Raw genomic sequence first — 20,296 nt, 5'->3', positions numbered from 1 at the left:
ACAGTATGTGAAGGGAAAATACAGAAAGAGGGAGAGAGAAAGTGTCAGGGCCCTTACTCATCTGTGTGTGTGTGTGTGTGTGAGTGAGTGAGTGAGTGAGTGAGTGAGTGAGTGAGTGAGTGAGATGAGAGTGAGAAGTGAGAGAGAGAGAGAGAGAGAAGAGAGAGAGAGGAGAGAGAAGAGGAGAAAGGAGAGAGAGAGAGAGAGAGAGACAGAGAGAGACGAGAGAGAGACTTAAAAGTCCCGAAGCGGATGCCTGTCTGTCTGCCTGCTGTCTGTCTGTCTCTTCCTGTCTCCCTGCTCCCCCAACTGGAGCCTCTTCAAATGATTCCTCTCTCTGCTCACCTCTTACTGACAGAGAGCTTGGGTTGGGCACTATCCAGATTTTCATACCGTCATACCGTTTCTGTACCATACCAGGGTATACGGTATTCCCGGAAGTGCACACAGGGGGCGCTATTGTTTGACTCGCAAAACAAGTTAGGCAACAGGGATCTTGATTCAGGAAGGGATTGAATGTCTCTGCTGTAACCAAGAAGCTTGATCTTGACATTCAGCCACTTAGCTAGCAAGTTAACAAACCAAATGCATAGCTGGAGTCCTGAGTTGGATATCATTTATTTGACACAGCTTAGATTTCTTATAGTTATACTTAACTCATAGTTAGTTTTAAGCAATGGCGTAGCACGCACCCCCGCAGCACCCACGAGGCGGGGTTGCCCCCAAACCAAAATTATACCGTCAGTATTTGAAAATACCCCGGTATACGGTATATATCGCCCAAGCCTAAAGATAGCACTGGTGATCAATAGCACAGCCAGACGGCCGGCAGCAGGGGAAAAACACCCGGTGAAATGTGGCTCGTTACCGGTTAACGGGTGGGTGGAAGGGCTGGGGTGATGGAGGGAGGGATGGGGGATGGAGGGGCGAGAGGAGGGGAGAGAGATATGCACGAAGTGTCATCTGACATGAGGATGAAAACTGTTGCTGACAGACGTGGTGTTACGGATACACCTGTCAGCGGGGCCAGTGGGGGCTGAGGGTTTCCTATTAGCTACCGTGCAGAGCAGCGTTTAGTAGAGGAGTGGTGTGCCGTGTGTTAGTAGGCTTCCTACTGTGTGTGTGTGTGTGTATGCAAGCAGGCACACACACACATCTTGTGACATGCCGCAAGATGAATGCAGAATCAAAGCCTGGGATTAATCATTTTCTTTAGAACAAACTGCGAGAGTACACTCTCTCTCTCTCTGGCCTCCCTTCCCATCTCCCTTTCCACAGCCTCCTCAGCTCTTTCGCTTTGTGCTAAAAACGCATTTCAAATTGGAAATGCACGCCTGTTTACTAGCTGATAACAATTTCAAACAGACAGAGATAAAAAAAGACGGGAAAAAAAGAGAGATAAAGACAGTAGCGTTTCCCAGTTGTCTACTTATAAAGTCACGCCGACCATTTAAGAATGCAACAGGCTATTACGGCATTTTAAGGTGAAAGCTCAATAAAAACATCTCAAATATTAGGACAATATTTCAACTGTTTCATCCAATTGCTGTCTGCTATTAAGGTATTTACTGTAGCATCATATGGCTCGAAGAGATGTTTGTCTTGCGGGGGGGGGGGGTCTCCTACGCTGCCTATGGAAGTGGCGTACGAGACGTGAGAAATTAATCGAGATTTGCTGTCTTACACTACAGGAACGTGTGTGTGTACGCGGTATTTTTATCGTAGAGTAAATGCTTTCTATTTGGGAACAAGAAAGACAGAAAGTGTGAGAGAGAAAAAACACAAGGAATCAGTGTCTGCACAACAAATTGACAGTCTGTGCTGCTGTGGTGCAGAGATCCGATGACTAGCGTCACTTGCACATACTGTACATGCATGTCATTGTGCACGTATGCTATTCAAACCAAATCCTCTTCAGCACAAATTCTTCACACATTCCCTCTTTCTCCATAAAAAACTGATGTTGACTGCTCCTTCCGCCGATATGACCTCTGGTTGCCGGGCGATGGCATTCCTGGCGCAGGAGGGCTGTGACGGTCTGATCCTGGCAAAAAGCTCTTAAATGGGTCAAAGCAGTCAAATGTCTCTATGGAGAAGGAATTGTGTCTGCATATGCATATGAGGAGAAATCACTAGAATATAAGCTTTAGATTATACATATATATACAAGTGGGGAGAACAAGTATTTGATACACTGCCGATTTTGTAGTTTTCCTACTTACAAAGCATGTAGAGGTCTGTAATTTTTATCATGGGTACACTTCAACTGTGAAAGACGGAATCTAAAACAAAAATCCAGAAAATCACATTGTATGATTTTTAAGTTATTCATTTTCATTTTATTGCATGACATAAGTATTTGATACATCAGAAAAGCAGAACTTAATATTTGGTACAGAAACCTTTGTTTGCAATTACAGAGATCATACGTTTCCTGTAGTTCTTGACCAGGTTTGCACACACTGCAGCGCAGGATTTTGGCCCACTCCTCCATACAGACCTCTTCCAGATCCTTCAGGTTTCGGGGCTGTCGCTGGCAATACGGACTTTCCGCTCCCTCCAAAGATTTTCTATTGGGTCCAGGTCTGAGACTGGCTAGGCCACTCCAGACCTTGAGATGCTTCTTACGGAGCCACTCCTTAGTTGCCCTGGCTGTGTGTTCGGGTCATTGTCATGCTGGAAGATCCAGCCACGACCCATCTTCAATGCTCTTACTGAGGAAGGAGGTTGTTGGCCAAGATCTCGCGATACATGGCCCCATCCATCCTCCCCTCAATACGGTGCAGTCGTCCTGTCCCCTTTGCAGAAAAGCATCCCCAAAGAATGATGTTTCCACCTCCATGCTTCACGGTTGGGATGATGTTCTTGGGTTGTACTCATCCTTCTTCTTCCTCTCAAACACGGCGAGTGGAGTTTACCACAAAAGCTCTATTTTTGTCTCATCAGACCACATGACCTTCTCCCATTCCCTCCTCTGGATCATCCAGATGGTCATTGGCAAACTTCAGACGGGCCTGGACATGCGCTGGCTTGAGCAGGGGGACCTTGCGTGCACTGCAGGATTTAATCCATGACGGCGTAGTGTGTTACTAATGGTTTCTTAGAGACTGTGGTCCCAGCTCTCTTCAGGCCATTGACCAGGTCCTGCCGTGTAGTTCTGGCTGATCCCTCACCCTCCTCATGATCATTGATGCCCCACGAGGTGAGATCTTGCATGGAGCCCCACGCGAGGGTGATTGACCGTCATCTTGAACTTCTTCCATTTTCTAATAATTGCACCAACAGTTGTTGCCTTCTCACCAAGCTGCTTGCTTATTGTCCTGTAGCCCATCCCAGCCTTGTGCAGGTCTACAATTTTATCCCTGATGTCCTTACACAGCTCTCTGGTCTTGGCCATTGTGGAGAGGTTGGAGTCTGTTTGATTGAGTGTGTGGACAGGTTGTCTTTCTATACCATGTAACGAGTTCAAACAGGTGCAGTTAATACAGGTAATGAGTGGAGAACAGGAGGGCTTCTTAAAGAAAAACGAACAGGTCTGTGAGAGCCGGAATTCTTACTGGTTGGTAGGTGATCAAATACTTATGTCATGCAATAAATGCAAAATAATTACTTAAAAATCATACAATGTGATTTTCTAGATTTTTGTTTTAGATTCCGCCTCTCACAGTTGAAGTGTACCTATGATAAAAATGACAGACCTCTATATGCTTTGTAAGTAGGAAAACCTGCAAAAAAAAGTTTGGACACACCTACTCATTCAAGGATTTTTCTTTATTTTTACTATTTTCTACATTGTAGAATAATTGTGAAGACATCTAAACTATGAAATAACACATAAGGAATTATGTTGTAACCAAAAAAGTGTTAAACAAATCAAAATATATTTATATTTTAGATTCTTCAAAGTAGCCACCCTGTGCCTTGATGATAGATTTGCACACTCTTGGCATTCTTTCAACCAGCTTCATGAGGAATGCTTTTCCAACAGTCTTGAAGGAGTTCCCACATATGCTGAGCACTTGTTGGCTGCTTTTCCTTCACTCTGCGGTCCAACTCATCCCAAACTATCTCAATTGGGTTGAGGTTCGTGTGATTGTGGAGGCCAGGTCATCTGATGTAGCACTCCATCACTCTCCTTCTTGGTCAAATAGCCCTTACACAGCCTGGAGTTGTGTTTTGCGTCATTGTCCTGCTGGAAAACAAATCATAGTTCCACTAAGCGCAAACCAGATGGGATGGCGTATCGCTAGTGTCACCAGCAAAGCACCCCGACACCATCACACCACCTCCTCCATGCTTCATGGTGGGAACCACACATGCGGAGATCATCCGTTCACCTACTCTACATCTCACAAAGACAAGGCTATTGGAACCAAAAATCACGAATTTGGACTCATCAGACCAAAGGACAGATTTCCACCGGTCTAATGTACATTGCTCGTGTTTCTTGGCCAAAGCAAGTCTCTTCTTATTATCGGTGTCCTTAAGTAGGCCTTTTTCCTTCTGGTAGGCCCGTCATTGTAAATAAGAATTTGTTCTTAACTGACTTTCCTAGTTAAATAAAGGTTAAATAAAAAAATATATATTCGTGGTTTCTTTGCAGCAATTCGACCATGAAGGCCTGATTCACGCAGTCTCCTCTGAACAGTTGATGTTGAGATGTGTCTGATACTTGAACTCTCTGAAGCATTTATTTGGGCTGCAATTTCTGAGGCTGGTAACTCTAATGAACTTATCCTCTGCAGCAGAGGTAACTCGGGGTCTTCCTTTTCTATTGCCGGTCCTCACGAGAGCCAGTTTCATCATAGTGCTTGATGGTTTTTGCGACTGCACTTGAAGAAACTTCAAAGTTCTTGACATTTTCCAGATTAACTGACCTTCATGTCTTAAAGTAATGATGGACTGTCATTTCTCTTTGCTTATTTGAGTTGTTCTTGCCATAATATGGACTTGGACTTTTACCAAATAGGGCCTTCTTCTGTATACCAACTCTACCTTGTCACAACACAACTGAATGGCTCAAACGCATTAACTTATTATGGCTGGGGGGCAGTATTGAGTAGCTTGGATGAATAAGGTGCCCAGAGTAAACTGCCTGCTACTCAGGCCCAGAAGCTAAGATATGCATATAATTAGTAGATTTGGATAGAAAACACTCTGAAGTTTCTAAAACTGTTTGAATGATGTCTGTGAGTATAACAGAACTCATATGGCAGGCAAAAACCTGAGAAAGAAATCCAACCAGGAAGTGGGAGTCTGAGGTTTGTAGGTTTTCAAGTCTTTGCCTATCCAATATACAGTGTAAAATTTGGTTCGATTGCACTTCCTAATGCTTCCACTAGATGTCAACAGTCTTTAGATCCTTGTTTCAGGCTTCTACTGTGAAGGGGGAGCGAATAAGAGCTGTTTGCGTCAGGTGTCTGGCAGAATGCCATGAGCTAAGTCAGGCGCGCGGCCGTGAGAGCGAGCTCTGTTCCTTTTCATTTCTAAAGACAAAGGAATTGTCCGGTTGGAATATTATTGAAGATTTATGATAAAAACATCCTAAAGATTGATTCTCTACATCGTTTGACATGTTTCTACGAACTGTAATGGAACTGTCGTCTGAACTAAGTGCCTGCGCCTTGTGAATTTGGATTTGTGAACTAAACGCGCAAACAAAAAGGAGGTATTTGGACATAAATGATGGACTTTAATGAACAAAAAAAAATTATTGTGGAACTGGGATTCCTGGGAGTGCATTCCGATGAAGATCATCAAAGGTAAGTGAATATTTATAATGCTATTTCTGACTTCTGTTGACTCCACAACATGGCGGGTATCTGTATGGCTTGTTTTGGTCTCTGAGCGCTGTACTCAGATTATTCCATGCTGTGCTTTCGCTGTAAAGCTTTTTTGAAATCTGACACAGTGGTTGCATTAAGGAGAAGTATATCTTTAATTCCATGCATAACACTTGTATTTTCATCAACATTTATGATGAGTATTTCTGTAAATTGATGTGGCTCTCTGCAAAATCACCAGATGTTTTGGAAGCAAAACATTAGTGAACATAACGCGCCAATGTAAACTGAGATTTTTGGATATAATAATGAACTTTATCGAACAAAACATACATGTATTGTGTAACATGAAGTCCTATGAGTGCCATCTGATGAAGATCATCAAAGGTTAGTGATTAATTTTATCTCTATTTCTGCTTTTTGTGACTCCTCTCTTTGGCTGAAAAAATGGCTGTGTTTTTCTGTGACTTGGCGCTGACCTAACATAATGGCATGATATGCTTCGTCGTAAAGCCTTTTTGAAATCGGACACTGTTGTGGGATTAACAACAAGTTTATCTTTAAAATGGTGTATAATACTTGTATGTTTGAGGAATTTTAATTATGAGATTTCTGTTGTTTGAATTTGGCACCCTGCACTTTCACTGGCTGTTGTCAAATCGATCCCGTTAATGGGATTTCAGCCGTAAGAAGTTTTAAGGAAAGAAATTCCACAAATTAACTTTTAACAAGGCACACCTGTTAATTGAAATGCATTCCAGGTGACTACCTCGTGAATCTGGTTGAGAGAATGCCAAGAGTGTGTAAAACTGTTATCAAGGCAAAGGGTGTCTACTTTGAAGAATCTCAAATATAAAATATATTTTGATTTGTTTTCTGGTTACTACATGACTTCATAGGTTTTATTTCATAGTTTTGATGCCTTCACTATTATTCTACAATGTAGAAAATAGTAAAAATAAAGAAAAACCCTGGAATGAGTAGGTGTGTCCAAACTTTTGACTGGTACTGTAGATATATATATATATAGCTACAAATACGATATAAATGCAACAATGTTTGATTCGTTCTGTACTTCTCTGACTCCATATTTCTTTATTTATCTGTCTCTATATCACATTCATTTACCGCTATCTATTTTCACTGTACCCCTCTCTTCTTGACACCATGGAGACCAACACTGACCCCAAATGGTCGTGCTGTGAAGAACATGTGTCTTAGATCATTATTGCAGACTCTAGGGTGAGGTGGCACTGCGAAATAATCAAAATAGCACGTGGCTTTCAAATATGCATATTCTCCTTATAGCAAGGCAACACTGTGGCACGGGCCAATTGCATGGATGACTAATAATGTGTGTCTGTGGTTTATCATTACTGCATAATGTTGTCTGCTTCTCAGAGAGAGAGGGAGTACTGCAACTCCAACCTACATGGAAGAGTTGGGGTCAGTGCGGCAGTGTGAAAAGGGTAAGGGTGTGTGAGGGTAGACTCCTCAGCGCAGTGCGGATGCCTGGTCTGGCACATCTAAATAAGGCCTTCAGTGAGTGTGTGTGGCTCTGGTGAGGAGCTCAGACACCCTATCCCCACACAGAGGTCTGGGCCTGGGCCTCCAGAGCACCCGGCTGGGTGACACACACCAGAGTTAGTCTTACACTCGCTCACACTCTCACACTCTCACTCTCATTCACACACAGTTCCATAATACAGGAGAGTGGCGACCTACTTGAAGTTCTCAGGATGTTGGCTGAGCGCTAGTGTGAGGGTTTCGAGGGCGTGTTGGTGGTGTTTCTGGGCACTAAGCAGAAGGGTCAGTAGGTGGAGGGAGTGCAGGTCGTCCCCACGCAGAGACAGAGCCACCTGCAGGGGATCCATGGCAGCTGCCACCTGCTCACACACACACATACCCACAGTGAATGGGCAGAAGATCCAAGATGGAGAACCACTATGAGGAGCCGTAATGGTGTGTGTACTACAGTATATGTGTGTGTGGCAGTGCTGACTGACCTGGCGTACAAGAGCCAGCTGGAGAGACAGGTAGAGAGCAATCTTAGCATCATGGGGATCCATTGCATGGGCTCTTCAGAGGAGAGAGGTCACACTCAATGACAACGCAGAATAACACACAAACTGTAGTGTACGCTAACTATAAAAACAAACACACAGGTTAAGACCAACCTAGATTAACAGAGTGGCCTTGTGGTTAGATTGTTCGCCCTGAGATTGGAAGGTTGGGAGTTTGATCCCCGGCTGAGTCATACAAAAGACTGTAAAAATGGGACCAGATGTGTCTCTGCTTGGCACTCAGCATTAAGGAGATAGATTGGGGGTAAGGCCCTGCGATAGACTAGCGTCCTGTCCAGGGGGTGTACTTGTACATCAAGCTGCCTCACGCTACAGAAACAGGAGCTAGGCTCCTGCTCCTATGAGCCGTTCTGAATTGCACAAGCCAAGCCTCGTGGCAAAGGCTACTTACTTAGACTGACAGAGAGAGGTTGGTACGTACTTATGCAGATTTTGCAGTGCTCGTCTGTTGAACCCATCCCGATCAGCTTTCAGAGTGGCTGGAGACAGATTAGGTACAGATGGACAAATCCATCAGTGGAAAACAAGGCATTTTGGGCGACATTTTCATGGTGGATTATAATGAGGTTTACGGTATTTATCGCACAGTTCTGAATTCTGAAAATTTTTGTCGCCTTTTGTGAGTACCAACTCATATTCATTCCTACACAATTCACCTCTGAATGAAATACTGCACAGGCAACGGGGAAGGCCAATTAAGAAAGTATGGATTATCAGGACAAGTGAGTTCAGTGGGTTCTCTCAGTGGCGGATTCCCGGTGAATCGGGACAAGGGCCACCGTTTGTTAGAGGAAACCAATCCTGCCTCGTAGAGCAGCTCATAGTGGTGTCTCTTACCGTCAGAGGCCTGCAGACTGCAGCACAGCCCCACAGTCAGGTACGCACGGGACAGGAACTCTGCAGCCTCCTCTCCCATGGACACCACACTCTGAGACAGGGCCTCAGCCTCCTCCAGCTATCACACACAGATACACGCAAAGATAACAGTCCGATGTGCTATGGGTCCCTAGAAGTACAGTGTCTAGTCTGCTGAAGTACTTACTAACCGTGTGAGCTCCACTGTTTAAAGGCATGTTCAGTTGGTTTTCGGATTGTCTTGTTTAGTGAGCTTTTGTGTTTGTATAGTATAGAGCGTTTGTATAGTCTCAAGGGCTGTATCGTGGGCAGTGTGTGGTTAGTTTAAGGACACTGTAGATTCAGGTGAAGAACAGCGCACTAGAGTCCCCCGGCAAAGAGTGCCAGACTGCAGTCAGTGTGGCTGAGCTGGGACGAGGTAAAAGCGTGTCACTCAGTGTGAGGTATGGGGAGGGGTCGGTGAATTGCCTTTGACATGGTGCCAGCAGAACAGCAGGACATCTGCTTAGACTCTCCCTGACTATCCCCCCTCCCCTTTACTCTCTCTTTCTATCTCTCCCCTCCCTCATCATCCTCCTCCTCATTCTCTATCCCTCTCTTTCTCAGAATACAGACACTATCAACAAAGTTCCATACAATAGAAAGAAAGAGAGCCATTATGTTATTATGGGATATATCCATTTGAATTGAGTTCCTTTTTGACAGTGTCCATTTTGATTTAAACAAAACATATTTGCCCATGGAAATGGCTAAACATTTAGGAGATAAAGGTGCTCCTTTATTCAAGAGCATGTTGTGTCTCTACCGATGGCGGGCACAACACAAATGACCCAACTCAGATGATGTCAAATTAGGATCTAAGCTWCAACATATGCGAATATGAAACAAAACGGAGTTGACACGTTTTTAGATCATGTTTAATGACATAAATGTTGTTGCTTTTTTAAACTTTTTTTCTCCCAAGACATTTTAAAATAGTTTGACAACCCTGCTTGTAAGCTTTTAAATTATGTCAATCTCAACAGTTTGTTTATATTTTCCAGTGATTCATTTAAAAAAWATATATTGTTTAATTCTAACATAAGATTATTCAAATATGCATTATTAAATGCTCCAGGGGTAATTTCCTTAGCATGTTTTTCTAGATTTAGAACATAAAACAACATTTAAAAAGCAAACATTATGCTTTAGGTCTAGCAAAACAAATACTTAAAAAGTTTAAGCATGCAGGCCATGGAGAACAGTGTTAAAAAAAATATCTGAATATTTACAACAAAAAAATCTTAAGGGGGTTAGCCATCAGTGACGGAATTGACAAGCCARTGACAGAGTTGACAGAAGATACTCAAAACAGACATATTTTTGCCTCTAAAAATACAAGTTCAATACAGACATTTGTAAGATATGGAAAACGATTCATTTGAAAATCTACAATAAAAACATAACTATTCTAATAGAACTTTTAGCAGGGAGTGTCTACCAGAGTTGTTGCCAGAGAACTTAATGTTCATTTCTCTACCATAAGCCGCCTTCAACATCGTTTTAGAGAATTTGGCAGTACGTCCAACTGGCCTCACAACAGCAGACCATGTGTAACCATGCCAGCACAGGACCTCCACATCTGGCTTCTTCACCTGCGGGAAACTGACAAACTGTCAGAAACCGTCTCAGGAAGCTCATCTGCGTGCTCGTCGTCATCAACAGGGTCTTGACCTGACTGCAGTTTGGCATCGTAACCGACTTCAGTGGGCAAAATGCTCACCTTCGATTGCCACTGACACACTGGAGAAGTGTGCTCTTCATGGATACATCTCAACTGTACTGGGCAGACAGTGTGTATGGCGTCGTGTGGGCGAGTGGTTTTCTGATGTCAATGTTGTGAACGGAGTACCCCATGGMGGCAGTGGGGTTATGGTACAACGAACACAATTGCATTTTATCAATGGCAATTTGAATGCACAGAGATACCGTGACAAGATCCTAAGGCCCATTGTCGTGTCATTCATCCGCCGCCATCACCTCATGTTTCAGCATGATAATGCACAGCCCCACGTTGCAAGGATCTGTACACAATTCCCGGAAGCTGAAAATGTCCCAGTTCTTCCATGGCCTGCATACTCTCCAGACTTGTCACCCATTGAGCAWGTTTGGGATGCTCTGGATCGACGTGTACGACAGCTTGTTCCAGTTCCCGCCAATATCCAGCAACTTCGCACAGCCACTCTATTCCTAGTCATGTAATAGGGCCTAATTAGGGCCTAATTTATTTATTTAAATTGATTGATTTCCTTATATGAACTGTAACTCAGTAAAATCTTAGAAATTGTTGCATGTTGCGTTTATATTTTTGTTCAGCGTAATAATATAGAAKATTTGAAAATTCRGAAAACAAATATTTTCCCTTATTAAACTCCCTAATGTTATTTTTACAATCAAATAATGCAACAAAAATCATATATATTTTTTTAAACTATAAAAATAACGTTCCCCAGTCGGACACAAATCCCTATTGGTCACTCCACTCCTACCAACTAGGGGTCAAAGACCCTCGAATGCCTCTAGTCCCAAAGTCCCAGACTCCCAGACAATACAGTGCAAATGTGTAGTTCCAAGGTCGGTGAAAGGGTCAAGATGTGTGTAATTTGTTGCTCTTTGGTCCCATAGTATCCTATTGTGATTATGGCTGTAAGCTCCTTAGTCTCCCTAGCCACCTCTGATCTCTAGCCCCTCTGTTGCCATGCCACCATGCGTCTCCTAATCCTACACTACCCCCCTCCTGGATCAACAACAGGCCCGACATTGCTAGGCTGGTTATCACAGTGGTTGGGCGGAGGTGGGCGTTCGTGTGGAGCGCTGTTATGTAATAATGGTTGCAGCGATTCTGAATGGTGACCGACTGCCTGTATGGATGGTATGCATAGCATGTAGTGTAAAGGTATCGTGAAATAGAGAGAGACTGTGTGTGTCATTCACCCAATGCAGTTGGCCGATGCAGACTTTGGCGGCCAACATGGGCAGTGAGGGGTCCTCGGGTCTCATCCTGGCACACTCCTTGAGCACAGACACGGCGCCCACACCCTGTAAAACACAGGCACACACACATGGTCACTGACACATCGAGAAAAGTCGTCACACACACACACACAGACTCATGTTTACGCACACTCTCCTACAGCAGTGACAGAGACAAACTAGTCTACTGATATAACAGGAGCATATGATCACACACATATTTACTTTCCGTATAGAATAACACAGAAAGGGAGTCATATAGGTCGTTCATCAATGCACTACACACACACACACACACACACTCTCTCTCGCTCCCTCACACACACTCTCTCGCTCCCTCACACACACAGCTGGCCCTAAATAGAAGCAGATCCGACGACACTGAGCCCCCCCCCCCCATCCTTATAGGGAGCAGCCTATTTCCAGAGTTCTGCATTGATCTGCGGTGTCACCTCATCCTGCAGGCAGCCAGGCCAGGGAGGAGATCAATTCTCCTGTTTCACTCGGGAGGGTTCCAGATCTTTCTATCTGTCACACTCCTCATCTTTCGTTATCACTCAGTCCTTCTGGTTCACGCATTCTACTGATTAACGCACACACAACCTCACAGCAACATTTAGAGGATGAGTGATTACATATGCTTGCGAGCAGGTAGTAGTGCCAGATTAGAGTAGGATGGTGTGTGTGTGTGTGRGCGCGGGGGGGGGGGGGGGGGGACGTGTGAAAAGATATGTCGATGAGCTCACCTTCCCACACGCCATGAGTGACAGGCCCAACTGGTGCCAGAGGTGGAACTCATTAAATGAGAACTTCATGGCCCGCTCCAGACACTGGAGAACACACACACACACACACACACACACAAACACACACAGATGCATTTGAGATATCAACCCACATTGTTGAAGGAGAGTGAGGTTTAGATGAGGGTTAGATGTTCATTTGACTAGCGGCCCACACCATGACACCTATGAGAGGAACGACGTCAGTCAGGCAGACAGACATAACCAGCAGCTTGTTGTTAGCAAGACTAGTGGTACCCTGCGTGGCCCCAACACGTGAGAGGGTTCACCTGTCTGGCCTAGTGAGGCAGTGCTCACTCTCATTCACCTGGAGAGAAAAACGCTGCCAACCTGAAAGTAAAGAGAGAGAAGCCTGGGTAAGCTAGAGAGAGAGAAAAAGGAGAGAAATAGAGAAAGAGGGTGAGAGAGARAGAGATTCTCTTAGAGAAAGAGCGAGAGAGTCCCTAAACCTGCTCGAAAGTGTACGACACAACAAGGGCATGAAACAGTTGTCGGAGGCAAAGCTTTCCCTTCACACTGTTTTGCTAGTTAGGTTTTAGTACTTTGGCCTCCAGTGTTTTCGAGGCAGGCTTACCTCAGACAGCATGGCATACTGCCCCCTCCTGGCCATGCCGATGCTCAGCAGGTCGTAGACAGAGGTGGCGTCCTGCAGACTGGTCTCCCGCTCCTCCTTATGGTCGGGGGCTCGGCTGATGACTGCGTCTCCGCTGGCCTATAGGGGGCAGATCACATAGCTGTCTAGGATCCGATTCATACCAAGACWGTTGCGGTAGAAGGCCTATGAAGTGGCTTAATCTGCTGGTGTCCTTTCCTTCACCTGTATAGACAGGACTAGCGAAAGCCAGCCTAACTCCTGTCAATACGTTTTGAGATCAACGTAGAATCTACGTACTGCACATTGTAGATGAAGGGGAGGGCACAAGAATATCCACAGGAATGTCCAATCAACACATGTCAAGGTAAGCATAGCAATTTCAGTAATAGATATAGACTCAGGGGGGAAAGAGAGAGGGWGGGAGAGAGAGAGATACTGTACTTCAAAGTGATGGGTGGGAGGAATGGGAAAAGTGGCAGAGAAAAAGGAGAGGGACCAAGGAAGCTGGCTCTTTCAGGTATCTCTCACGTGCAGGCACATACAAATGTACCAAACGTGTACACACACGTACGTACGTGCGCGCACACACATTAGACAGACAGACAGACAGACAGACAGACAGACAGCCGACAGCAGCAGAAGACAGACAGACAGACCAGACGACAGACGAAGACAGAGAGAGAGAGAGAGAGAGAGAGAGAGAGAGAGAGAGAGAGAGAGAGAGCGCTGTCTCACCGTAGACTCTGTGATAGCAGCAGGAGCACAGCCTCCTCACCACCGTCCTGGGGACAGAAGACGCTGCAGGGAAACACAGGAACGGAGCAGGAAGTGACACGTCACGCAACTGCGCGCGCCATAGCTGGATCGCAGGGAGCGTCCTATTTCTACTTCACCTGCTCTTGGTGATATAACACAACCATCCGACTAACCCGACAGTATCAACAGTACGCCACTCTCTCAGGTGTCTCTCACGTGCACGTGATAGTACACGCGTACACGTTTGTGCATGTGCTCGTCTTACTGCCCTCTGGCTGAGCCCATGACGTACCAACTAAAGATACAATTGCAAGATACTACCAGGGCACTTCTAACCAAGTAACCATGACAACGAATCTGCAATTGATTTCCCTGAGTGCATTTTCACTCGTGCATGTTGTCTGGGGTGTAGGGTTTGATATCGTCTTGAGGATAGCGCAGACCCATAAGATCATAGGCAGAGATGGCGGAACGGCCAAAGGTAAGTCCTGACAAAGCTTTTGAGTTCGACTATTTGCATGGGAGACGAATAGAAATGGTCTCAGTGCGACATCTTGGAGCCTTGGGGGGGGGGGGGGCAATGGAAGTGTGAACGCAACGTACAGTACGTGTGCTTTATAGGAGAGGTGGCTGAAGTATACCATTATCCGAGCACTATAGTAGCATGGATAAATGCCTTAGCCGCAGAGCTCCTAGCCAATACGAGGTCAGAAAGTGGCGAGAACAAGTTATGTTCCATGTGTGGGTTTTGTATCACTGGAACAGTGGACGCCTGGGCCTCTAGGGAGGCCTGTCTTTGACCGTATTGATGCTCTGGGGCTATTTAAGCTCAACGGTTCAGTAGGAGTACACACAACCCCACTGTAYGGGAATGTGAGCTAATCTCTCAAGCCAGTGCTAATGTTGAATGGGGATTGAGTAATACCAGTGGATTAATGGGACTACACATGAATAMAAAAGAAAGAGAGGGGAGAGAAAGGGAGGGAGAGAGAGAGAGAGAGAGAGGGGAAGGAAGGAAATAGGTAGGAGGTATCGACCTGTCAGTACTGTAGCGTTGGGGTTGTTTGGGAGAGGGGTACATGGCATCCTTTGGGCCGGCGTTCCCTTCTCTCTGCAGCCAGGCGGAGGGTGGGAGAGACATGGGCGCCCAGTAGCTGTCCTCACTCACCGAGCTCAGCAACACCTCAGCCAGCTTCCGCGCGGCAGCCTACGAGACACGTTTAACGTAACGTAACGCCACAGAACACGACTAGGATTTAACTAGAGCCAGGACCGTTTTCCTGACCTTTTCCTGACGTAAACATAAAATACATATCCTCACCTTCCTGAAGCTCTGGGAGCCCCGAGACTCCACCACCCTGAGGACCCTGCGCAGCTGGTGGGCTCCCTGGGCCAGGTGCCTGACAGACAGACAGACAGGCAGACATGCGGACAGACAGACAGATGGACAGATGGACAGACAGACATGCGGACAGACAGACAGATGGACAGACATGCGGACAGACAGACAGACAAATACACAGACAGGCAGACAGACAGCCGCGTCAATGAAACAAGTCAAACAGCTGAGCTGACAGCGACAAAGGCCTCGCAAAGTGAGAATGATGTCGAACGGGGATTGAGACGCGTCAGCGGATTGACGCCCTTTTCTTCTCTCTGAAGAAAATGGCGCCGACAGATAGGGCAGCCATGCTCCTAGCTCCTAGGCAACTTTGCAGTACGCTAACAAAATATGTAGACGATTAGGACAACACAGATAACATAACATGAAAAGAATGTGAGTATGACACAGTCCCAACAGACATACCAGTGAGCGAGGTGAGAGTGATGGACTAAACACGTGMGTATTATACGGGTAAGGATGAGAGGAGTGAGATATCATATGGGTAAATCTAAGACAGCATCAGTCCCATTCTGTTCCTACATTGTTAATCATCCCTTCAAATCTGTGATAGGGATAAATAGTGTTTTCGCACACATGTCCACCTGTTCTCAAGCCTGGGGGGGTTATTCAGAGCGGTTCCACCTAAGTATAAATGAGTGGAGCTCAATCGTGCCACTACAAGCAATAACTCTGTCCTATCTGAGGTGCAATACTGACACCTACTGGTCAAAAACAAATCACAATGTTTGTTGCTGAAATCACAATGCACTGTTCCAGAGCGGAAGAGGCAAAGCCTCCACCATCTTCGACTGCTCTACTGGGCCATTGACTCACCCCCTATGCAGCAGGCACAGGTATGCACTCTGTAGAGCCGCCTGCTGGAAGAAGCCCAGGTCAATGTCCAGTGGTGGAGGGGCCAAACTGYTCTTAGCTGCTTTAGAACTAGGGTTGACCACCATCTGCTAATACAACAGTAYAAACTTCAGTTGGTAAACACATATACCAAGTAGTTTTGTGCTGCTTTTCATCATGAAATAACATGCATTATCTGCAATGGGGGTAGAAACACCCAACAAAAACACACACAGACACACACACCTTATCGAGTTCTTGCAGGTAAACAAGAGAGGTGTCACAGGCCCTCAGGTAGCAGGAAAGACATTCCTCCTCTCTCTCAGACAGACGGACACGGGAGGCAGCTGACACTGCCTGGTGGTCCAGGGACAGACCTGAGAGAGAGATAGAGAAAGAGAGTCAGAAAGAGAAAGAGATAGAGAAAGAGAGTCAGAAAGAGAAAAAAAGAGAGAAAAAAAAAGGCAGACAGACAGACAGACAGACCAGACCAGACCAGACCGACCGTTTTTTAGTTAGGTGATGCATTTGACACTGAAAACAAATAATACTGTTGCTGGTAGGAAGACGGCAGTTTGTTTAGTATGGATAATGTGACATTTCGAGACAGTCAGTAGATGGCTGGAGGGGGAATGCGGTTACTGGCATAAATAAATAGAGTGAGAGGAGACCTCCAGGACTGCAGGGCGGTAGGGAGGACAAGACCAGACGCCAGCCTTAATCAAATAAGGAGCAGCTGCCAATAGACAATATCTCATCTAACAAATATTCCTATCGCATAACATTCCCTAAACAATATCATGGAAACTTTGAAAAGATGTTGAGAAACTATGCAATGTCAAACCCTRTACATAGTTGAGTGATTCCCATCAGGTCTTCTCTCTCTTAAGCACTCTTTACTTTGAACATATTGGCTTGACTCTAGTATTGTTCTACTAACATTACTTATAGTCCATTATGGTTTATTAAATGATAGACCTCAACAAGGCTACTTCATGAATTCTTCCCTTCAATTTAAGCAGCAGACACTGTGATGACGTCAATGTGTCAATGGCCAYGAAGCAATGACTCCTTGAATGTAATGAATCTCATGATGATGAGTGATGCTTATCAAACACAATTACCCAGACATGGACCAGCAGCGTGCTGTGACAATGGACAATGCCCTCTGTTTAACTGTGTGTGTGTGTGTTGCGTGTGCAAGTGGAAACCATCRTCACCACAAATTCTGATGACAGACACTCACTACCCTAGGAACACAATCTGATTAGTTCCAGTCCAACTATATATATATAGGGTTCCCTAGAGCAGTGTTTCCCAACTCCGGTCCTCAAGTACCCACAAACATACACAATTATGTTGTATACCCGGACAAACACACCTCAATCAACTCATCTTACAGTATTTCGCAAATTCGGTCCTCAGGACCCCAAGGGGTTCAAGTTTTGGMTTTTGCCCTAACACTACACAGCTGATTCTAATAATTAAAGATGAATGATTACTTGATTATTTGAATCAGCTGTGTAGTGCTAGGGGGAAAAAACTAACACTTCACCCTTTGGAGTCGCGAAGACCAAGTTGCGGAAACTCTGCCAAGGGCTTGATGATTAGTTGACAAGTTGAATCCGGTGTGCTTGTCTGGGGCTACAAAAAAAAAAATTGTATACTGTTGGGGGTACCCGAGGACTGGAGATGGTAAACACTGCTCTAGAGACAGCTTTATTGAATTACTTAGACTAAATTCTGAATAGGCTCCCATTATATTTGTAACCACTGCTGAAACCAGGAACTGATTTGGGTTGTGGAACAAACAGACACAAAGACACACACATAACATTAACTATCCTGTTGCCWAGTCACTTTACCCCTAACTATATGTATTGTAAATATTTACCTCAATTCCTCGTATACCTCCACATCGACTCGGTACTGGTACCCCATGTATATAGCCAAGTTATTGTTACTCATTATGTATTTATTCCAAGGCAGTACCCACTGTTCCCCGGGCGCCGAAGACGTGGATGTCGATTAAGGCAGCCCCCCGCACCTCTCTGATTCAGAGGGGTTGGGTTAAATGGGGATGTCACACCCTGGCCTTAGTTATCTTTGTTTTCTTTATTATTTTAGTTAGGTCAGGGTGTGACATGGGGGATGTATGTGTTTTGTATTGTCTAGGGGTTTTTGTATGTTTATGGGGCAGTGTTCAGTCTAGGTGTATGTATGTCTATGGTTGCCTAAATTGGTTCTCAATTAGAGACAGCTGTCTATCGTTGTCTCTGATTGGGAACCATATTTGGCAGCCATATTCATTAGGTAGTTCGTGGGTGATTGTCTATGTCTTTACGTTAGTTGCTTGTGTCTGCACTTTCGTTTTATAGCTTCACGGTCGTTTGTTGTTTTGTATAGTTTGTCAGTGTTCGTTTCGTTTTCATCTTCAATAAAAGAAGATGTATTGTTATCACGCTGCGCCTTGGTCCTCCTCTCTTCCACAATGTTACGACGATCGTGACAGAATCACCGACCAAACCAGGACCAAGCAGCGTGATACAAGGCAGCAGCGGCGATCGCAGGACTATTGGAATTGGGAGGAAATTCTGGACGGCGGAGGACACTGGGCACAACCTGGAGAATATCGCCGCCCTCGTGAAGAGCTGGAGGCAGCTAAAGCCGAGAGGCGGTGGTATGAGGAGGCAGCACGGAAGTGCGGCTGGAAGCCAGAGAGGCAGCACCAAAAATGTATTGGGGGGGGGGCTCTCGGGGAGTGTGGCAAAGTCAGGTAGGAAACCTGCGCCAACTCCTCGTGCTTACCGTGGAGACGGGAGTACGGGCAGACACCGTGTTATGCGGAAAGCGCCACGGCTGTCTCCTGTACGTGACACTAAGCCCGGTGCGGTACCCCGGAGCTGCCCGGAGCATTCAACCAGGTAAGGTTGGCAGGCTCGGTGCTCAAAGCTCCAGTACGCCTATCCGGTCCGGTCTATCCCGGTTCCCACCTCCTCCGCCCCAAGCCCATTACCAAACCAGTGCAACACACGCACCAAGCCTCCTGTTGCGCTCTTCCAGAATCCTGTACAGTCCTGTTTGCTTTGCTCCCCGCACTAGCCTTTGAAGTGCGTGTCCTTAGCCCTCTTATATTGGTACCTACATGTTCCGGGCACCATGCATCCAGGCTTACTTGTGCGCCTCAGGCAGGCCAGAATCTGCTGTCTGCCAAGCGCCGTCTGCGCTGCCCGTCTGCCAGCGCCGCCTTCGTTGCTGCCCGTCTGCCCAGCCCGTCCTGAGCTGGCCTTCTGCCCACGCCGTCTGAGACTGCCCGTCTGTCCAGGTCGTGCCGTCTGAAGTGCTTGCCCGTCTGCCCAGCAGCCGTCTGAGCTGCCCGTCTGCCCAGCAGCCATCTGAGCTGGCCCGTTCTGTCCTGAGCCTTCAAAGCCGCCCGTCTTTGTCCTGAGCCTTTCAAAGCCGCTCGTCTGTATTGAGCCCTTCAGCAGCCGTCCGTCAGTTCAGAAGCCGCTTAGAGCCGTCCGTTCAGTCAGGAGCTGCCCTTCAGTCCGGAGCTGCCCTCAGTCCGGAGCTGCCCCCCGTCCAGAGGCGCCACTCTAGTCAGTGGGGGTATAATTTGGAGGTTGTTGCCGGGGTTAAGATGGAGGCACTAAAAGCTTGGGGATTACTATGGTGGGTTGGGTCCACGTCCCGCACCCGAAGCCAGCCGCCTGTTGAGAAGGCTCCACCCGGACTCTCCCTTCTGTTGGTCAGTTTTGCCGACCGGAGTCCGCACCTCTTTGGCACGAGGGTTGTGGGGGGGATGTTCCATCCCTGCCTTAGTTATCTTCTGTTTTTCTTTTATTATTTTAGTTAGGTCAGGGTGTGACATGGGGGATGTATGTGTTTTGTATGTCTAGGGTTTTTTGTATGTTTATTGGGGCAGTGTTCAGTCTAGGTGTATGTATGTCTATGGTTTGCCTAGATTGTTTCTCAATTAGAGACAGCTGTCTATCGTTGTCTCTGATTGGGGAACCATATTTGGCAGCCATATTCATTAGGTAGTACGTGGTGTGTATTTGTCTATGTCTTTATCGTTAGTTGCTTGTGTCTGCACTTTCGTTTTATAGCTTCACGGTCGTTTTGTTGTGTATAGTTTGTCATGTTTCTTTTCGTTTTCTCTCTTAATAAAA

The 20,296-nt window shown here is 45.9% G+C and overlaps 1 protein-coding gene across 1 annotated transcript; it reads right to left on the bottom strand.

The window, feature by feature from the left end:
* Positions 1–3,948: 3,948 nt before the first annotated feature.
* Positions 3,949–19,519, bottom strand: LOC112068167 (tetratricopeptide repeat protein 7A-like). The gene is made up of 14 exons (XM_070438060.1): positions 19,300–19,519; positions 16,371–16,507; positions 16,107–16,231; positions 15,210–15,288; positions 14,926–15,095; positions 13,875–13,930; positions 13,629–13,636; positions 13,112–13,249; positions 12,481–12,564; positions 11,696–11,800; positions 8,705–8,822; positions 8,289–8,346; positions 7,790–7,862; positions 3,949–7,669 (listed from the first exon to the last, which is right to left on the bottom strand). The coding sequence occupies exons 1-14, from the start codon at positions 19,517–19,519 to the stop codon at positions 7,505–7,507; spliced, it is 1,536 nt and encodes a 511-aa protein (XP_070294161.1). The 3' UTR covers positions 3,949–7,504.
* Between the last annotated feature and the right edge of the window lie 777 nt (positions 19,520–20,296).

Source organism: Salvelinus sp. IW2-2015, unplaced genomic scaffold (genome assembly GCF_002910315.2).
Source record: "Salvelinus sp. IW2-2015 unplaced genomic scaffold, ASM291031v2 Un_scaffold140, whole genome shotgun sequence".
Lineage (NCBI taxonomy): Eukaryota > Metazoa > Chordata > Actinopteri > Salmoniformes > Salmonidae > Salvelinus > Salvelinus sp. IW2-2015.
The sequence above is the reverse complement of the archived record's forward strand: the minus strand, read 5'-3'. Positions and strand labels throughout refer to the sequence as shown.